The sequence below is a fragment of the Camelina sativa genome, chromosome 20 (genome assembly GCF_000633955.1).
Source record: "Camelina sativa cultivar DH55 chromosome 20, Cs, whole genome shotgun sequence".
Classification (NCBI taxonomy): Eukaryota; Viridiplantae; Streptophyta; class Magnoliopsida; order Brassicales; family Brassicaceae; genus Camelina; species Camelina sativa.
The window spans coordinates 22,551,572-22,558,634 of record NC_025704.1 but is presented as its reverse complement, the minus strand read 5'-3'; the positions used below and the strand labels follow the sequence as shown (position 1 = coordinate 22,558,634).

Sequence of the window (7,063 nt, the reverse complement as noted above, 5' to 3'; positions counted from 1 at the left end):
CCCTTTTTTTTTTTTTTTTTTTTGACGATGATCACCCTATTATAACTACTATTCTTAACATCTTCCCAATATTTCACGTGCGGTATGGCGTACGAGTCTACGACTTCAAAACTAACCATAATATTCTATACTCGATTTAGAAGCCTAAGCGAGTTAATATTATTCGAAACACAATTAGTACGCCTCAAGTCTTTGGGAAGTTTCCGACTTGTGTCATTTGACAAAAGCCACGAGTGATTTCTTCACCCAGTAATTGACAAGCGTAGCCCATTAAAATCGTAAATTTCATCTAATTCAGTAGAATCATAAATATCCCGTTATTCGTGCAGAAAAAATATACATTGAAATCGTAAATTTCTCGTTCGTAAATTCAATTTGATCATCCAGACCTTGGCTTCTTGCAGGCTCAAGCATCACAATAGCAGAGTGCATTACTAATACCAACAAAAGAATCTAACAAAACTAAAGGTATAATAAGAAAAACTGGTCACTTTAAAGATAAAAATAACAAGAACAAAATCTTTCAAACAAGGTTTCAAAACATGGGATACTTGAGCACATAATGAAGTTTGAGACTTGCAAAAAAACACTAATTACCGAATCCAAAAGTCAAAAAAACAGATTTGCAGATAATATTATCTTTTGATTAGGCAGTGATCTCCTTCTTCAGTTTAGCAAGTTCTTGCCTGACAACACCAGCTTTCTGCAAATAAGCAAAGAAACAAGCCATTAACATTTTGGCCAACAAACATAAAAACACACAATCATAGCACTTTAACACACTGACCTTGATTTTGGCCAACATAATCTTGAACCTATCGAAATCATTGAGGTTAGCCCTACGTTTCTGCACGATAAGCTTCCTACCCCATGAGCTATTCTCCCATTTGTTCTTCACATCTGCAAGAGATGCTTTTCGGGTTAACAACACTAAAACAATCAATAAAACTAAATCCAACATTTCATTACATATCACAACACTCACCAGCCTTCTCCATTGCCTCAATCAAAGCCTTCTTCTTTGGCACTCGGTTAATGTCAATCACGATATCGGTAAGAGACAACCTCTTGAAGTTCATCTGGATCCTCTCCATATCAGGGGCATCCACTAAAGCCTAAATTAACAAAAACCAACATAAATGAAACAAGAATTCACATTTCAACACCACTCATAGCACCTAGCTAAACCAAGTTCTGCACCTAAATCTAACAAAAGAGAAATTGCGGAATCTGAGATTGGAATAGATAGGGAACATACTCTGTTCTGGTCAACGACGTCGACGATGACGACGAGCTTTCCATGATCTTCACCGTAGTTCACAAGTGCGACACGCCCAATCTCAACGTACCTCTTGAAAACCTGAGACAATCACACCACCATTCGAAACATTACATCTCACAACTTGATTGAACAAATCTAAAGCCTATTCTCGCCCCAAAAAAAATAGCTGAAGAAGCTCACCATTTTCGCCGCCGGTAGGTTTGGAAGGTCGAAGCTCCGATTGTAAAAGTAGACGAGCTACAGCTGAAAGGAGAAGCGTCTAGGGTTTTAGTGTATATATACCATCTCGTTTTAGAGATTGAGCCCTAATTTCATCAAAACATCCAAAAGGCCCAACGTTATAAGATCAATACACTGTCAAGGCCCAAAGTAGGCCCAAATATAAAATCTAGGTTGTCGTTTATACATGGTGTTCGTTTGTTTATTTTCGTTTTTGATATGATGGTGTTCGTTTTTAATTTGCTTTCTCGTTGGAGTTTATCTCCAATCTTTCTCATTGAATAAAAAAAATTTGGTGTTGTTTTCTTAAAAAGCATCGAAAAATTATGGAAAATGTTAGAGGTATCGTAATATTTTCTTTAACTTCACCATCACAATGAAATTTTTTTCTAAACTCTGAATTTTTAAGCGTTTATCATTTTTACCTAAATAATTAATTTAGTAACCTAATGACATCCATCATATTATGATAACCAATACTGTAAATTAAAAAATCATATTAAAATATGAATCATAACAAAAATATATATTTTTAAAAGAAAAATTTGTAAATTTATAAAAATAAAAAATATATCTTTATAAATTAATATTTTATTAATTAATTTATAATAAATTTAAACTTCTATAAATAATAAAATTTCATGATCTCGACCTTATTAATTTATTGAGGTTTTACTGTATAGAGTTAGATGGTAGGTTAGTGCATTTTTGTTTGGTTGATGTATAAACAAATTAAATATTTTTGAATTTATCAAATAAATTAGTTGTTTAAAAATAAGAAGATGAACTATGCTTACAAATTTATAAGTTAAAAATTAGAATATTTTCAGATTATGGTTAAGAAAACTAGGTTTTGAACCCACGCTACGCGTGGGTTTATTTAATTTATTTTGATAAAAATTATATATGATTGATGACGGTAATGAAATATTATTTTACACAAAACTTTAAATTACTATTAAGGAAAAAAATAAATTTCATATACACAATTTTAAAAAATATAAAAATCAGTTGTGTTTTAAAATCAAATCTGATAAAAAAATCATGAATCTAACTCGACGTCCATGCAAGGCGGATCAAACTGGTGACACATATCTTAAACTATTTCTTTGGCCACCAGAAAAACGAAACAATTTTATAATCATGAATTTATCTCATTTTCATATTTAATTGATCGCTATCACCTATGTTTTCGTATTTTTATTTAATGTTTTCTTATTCTTCATATTCTTTCTTGTCATTTTCATTGTCAAATTTTATGGTAATTGTCATCGTTACTTTTACCGTCCAGTTCTTTGTTATACTCTTCTTCTTGTGCTTCCTCGTCAACTTTTTCACATTCTTTCACTGAAAAAACCTTTTTTTAGACTATCACACAACTTGTTAACGCATCGAACTCCAAGACCAAAATTATTTTTTCTTATAAAAATTGTGCAATTCATGAAAACCAACATAGTCAACACATGCACCCAATTACTGATAATTTCATCCATATATTTTTCAAACCAAAATCCTTACTTGCAGAGAAAGTAATATGAACTCATGTATAGTAAAAACAATATTTGTGCTTTTCGTCGGTCCTTCTTCTTTAAACTCAAATAACATCAAATCAAGGTATTGCGACGTCAATCGTTCTTTCTTAGACTTAAAAATAAAAATTTTACTGCAAAAGTATCAAATCATCTATAAAGTCATACACAAAAACATGTTTTACAGCTCATAAGAGATATAAAGCACAAACGGAGATAAGTAAAATATTTTCAAGATACTAAAAAAATTAATATATAATATTTAGTAATTCTTAAAACTTTAAAATTTTTAAAAGAGATTAAATATTTAAAATATTTCAAACTTTAGATGTAGTTTAATTATCTATAACATTTTTTTAGAGTTAAATATTAATGACACTTTTACTTTTTATAGAGTTTAAATAGTTATAATATTTTAACATTTTTATGGAGGTATTTATAATATTTCTAAACATTCTATAAAAAATATTTAAACCTTTAAAAATTTTAATTTGCTAAAATAAAATCAAATAACTTTTAAATTCGGAAACCTGATAAATAAGCATAAATCAAGCAAATAAAAATATTTTGAAATATTTTTTAATGCTAAAACTTTTAGAAGTTTCAATATTTATAATATTTTAAACTTTTAAAAGGTTCGGATATAATATTTGAACCTTTTAAAAAGTTTCAATATTTATAATATTTTAAACTATTTAAAATATAAATATTTTAAAACTTTTTAAAAGCTAAGAGCTTTTAAAATTTTCAATATTTAAAATATTTAAAATTTTTAAAAATAATTTTTATAATATTTTTTTGAAACTTTTTAAAGTTTTAGTTTGATCAAATAAAAAACAGGATCAAACCGAATAAAACTTTTTAACTTGGATGCCTGATAAATCAAGCTTTCCTGCTCATTCGTTGTTTGAAGCATATTAATCTCCTATACTGGTTTGAACCATTGTCTAAAAATTTTCTAGCCAATGTGGGATATTGTACATAGTTTTTTTATTTCCATAAATTTAAAATTTTCCTTTTTCTAAAAAAATTCTGGAAATTTAGAAAATATTAATGAATGACATGTCAAATCCTGATAGGTTGTTAAAAATAATTCTTAATAAATAAAATTCTGCAAATTTCTAAAAATGTTAATTAGTGACATGTTGAATCCCTATTGGTTGTTTTAAAGTTTAGGTTTTAAAAACCTTTAAAATGTTAAGAAATTTTTAAAATTTTAAAATTATAATATTTTGAAACCTTTTTAAAGCTAAAACTTTTAGAAGTTTCAATATTTATAATATTTTAAACTTTTAAAAGGTTCGAATATATTATTTGAACCTTTTAAAAAGTTTCAATATTTATAATATTTTAGACTATTAAAATTTTAAAATTATAATATTTAAAAACTTTTAAAAAGCTAAGAGCTTTTACAATTTTCAATATTTAAAATTTTAAAAAATTTAAATATTATAATATTTTTAATTAGGGCCAAAGTCCGCGGGCTGGTCCGGCCCGGCTCTGAAAATAGCGGGCTCGGGCTTAAATATATATGTCCAGAAAAAATCGGGCCTTTCGGGCTCAGCCCGTTTGGGCTATAGGGTTTTTCGGGCTTAGCCCGACCGGGTTCGAACCAGCCCGAAAAGCCCTTTAACAAATATATTTATATTTTTTTTTGTTAACATTTTTGTTTGATTGCAATATTTGATTAATAATTTATTGTAATTAAAGTTTTAAACTCTAATCCTAGTTTTTATATTTACTTAATAACCACACTTAATACTTTAAAAAAATGTATCCATGATATTTTATATTAATTATATATTAGTTTATTTGGTTAAAGTATCGAAATTTTGTTTAGTAAACTTTTTATTTTAAATTAAGTTGGTTGTAATGAATATAGATAAGTTATTAATTTTTTGATTGATTTTTTTATAGTGCACCTTCAAACACTGTTTTTTTTAAGGCTTATAAGTTTGAATTTTTTATCGGTAAGATAAGCCCGAAAAAGCTCGAAAAGTCCTATAGCCCTGTTAGGGCCGGGCTCGGGCTTTGAAATATAGGCTCGGAAATATTTCGAGCCGGGCCGGGCCGGGCTCAAACATATGCGGGCTTTACAGGTTTCGGACCGGACCAGGCCGGGCCAACCCGATTGACACCCCTAGAACCATCATAGTAAAACAATCAAATTCAATAATATTCTGTCTATATTAAATTACATCAAGCCGTCAACAGATCCAAACTGAAAAGGTTAAACAGGATATCAGAGAAGAAAGATTTCTGGTCAGCTATAATTACTTTAGAAACACCTGTTATTCCCGTTACGCCCGGGAAAAAGTGGTGTCATTAGTTATAATGAAACTCAGATTGAGAAGCAACATAAGAATTTATCTTTTAATTACACCACACAAATTTGTTTTGCTCGTTACTGAAACATTACAGAAACCAAACTGGAACATTGATACATGGACTCAAAGCCTCAAACTAAAAACCTGCCAGTCATTAAAAACTTACAACTCATGAAACCTGCAAGTCAACATCCATCTTCATTATCCACAATATAATGGAAAGAATGTAATGCTTCATGTTTTGAAACAAAACCTTGCAGCTTAGATATTCAACCCAAAATTCTCATTAGCTGGAGCGTTTAGAGAGTGTGGAGATGTGGTTGGGGCTAGAGTTGTGTATGATGGAGATACAGGAAGAGCACGGGGTTACGGCTTTGTTCTGGGAGGTCTTAACCAACCCTAGCATTAGAAAAAAGTAAAACAATCGACAACACAAAAGAGTTTACCTGTCAGACAACCGTGCGACCATCCCCGCAGAGGAAGATGTAAGACCCTGACCCTAAAAACCCATACTCGGACCAAAACTGGCCGATAAAAATTTTCTAGGGCCGACGAATTCTATTCGATAATTAACTAAGTGCAACAGCGGATATGAATAACAGGTGAACTTAACTTAAACTTGCGAATTCATTAAAATATTAAGAGGTTCAATTCAACGAAATAACAACTTGTCCCATGCATGGAAATAACGAAAACTAAATAAAATAACGCCATGAATATTTCTACCCAAAGCCACACCATCCTTCCTCCTCCCTTGCCTCCGTCACACGAGCTGGTCAGCCACTAAAGTCCCGATCATCGGACCTATCTTTTCCTGCGTCCATAAAAGGAGGCGTAAGCAAACAAAGTTTACTTAGTGGAGCGGTCATCCCGTCTCACTAGGCTCAGTTCAACGATCTCAATCTAACACAGGGAATATTCCAATCAAGTCACGCAAGTCAATCAAATACCATGGATAGTCGCCTAAATCTCTTAGACCAACCATCATTCATATTGCAATAGAAACCACAACCATAAGACAAGCAATTAACAAGATTAAATAAACCACGGGTCAAGAGAATCAACCATGGAACTCGGCCACAGTCATGCACTCACCTTCGGTATCGACCTAAGGTGTTGATCTCTCGGTTTCTATGCTCGGATCTGATCCCCGCTTCTACACGGACAGATCGATACCATTAGTATCCGAGATAAATCCCCTAACCATAACCATAACTATCGACGGATCAAGGTGGAAGAACACTTACCGTTCTTCTCGACTCTACACTTAGGATCTCTCTTGCTCGACAGAAACTCTCCTCTTTCTCTCTTGCGGCGGCTCTCGGATTCTTATGCGGAACTAGGGAAATTCTTAAGGGTTTTATCCCTTATATAAGATCCACGAATCGCCCTAAGTTTCCTTGGAACGATAAGTCTCACCGCCCATAACTTCCCATAATTCTCGCATCTGTCCTTATCCGATCACCTTTCCATTACCGCGAGTTTCCATTTCTCTCGGGTTTCCTTTCCCGTAGGTCGGCTTAAATCTCCACGAGATTTCGAGTCCTTTTAGTCCACTATCGGCCCATCGGCCAAACCATGCCACCTTGTCCATCGGCCCGGTCCATCGATCGCCGATGCAACCATTTCCGGATAGTGCACTTCACTATCACTATCACTTCACTACCACTATCACTACACTATCACTATCACTATCACTATCACTA

The 7,063-nt window shown here is 32.1% G+C and overlaps 1 protein-coding gene across 1 annotated transcript; it reads right to left on the bottom strand.

Annotated features, from left to right (window-relative positions):
- Positions 455 to 1,305, bottom strand: LOC104771443 (60S ribosomal protein L14-2; the record flags this gene model as incomplete). The annotated part of the gene is given in 4 exon segments (XM_019241717.1): positions 455 to 703; positions 788 to 900; positions 986 to 1,115; positions 1,259 to 1,305. Coding segments are annotated over 4 exon segments (347 nt in total), but the record flags the coding sequence as incomplete, so codon positions are not given.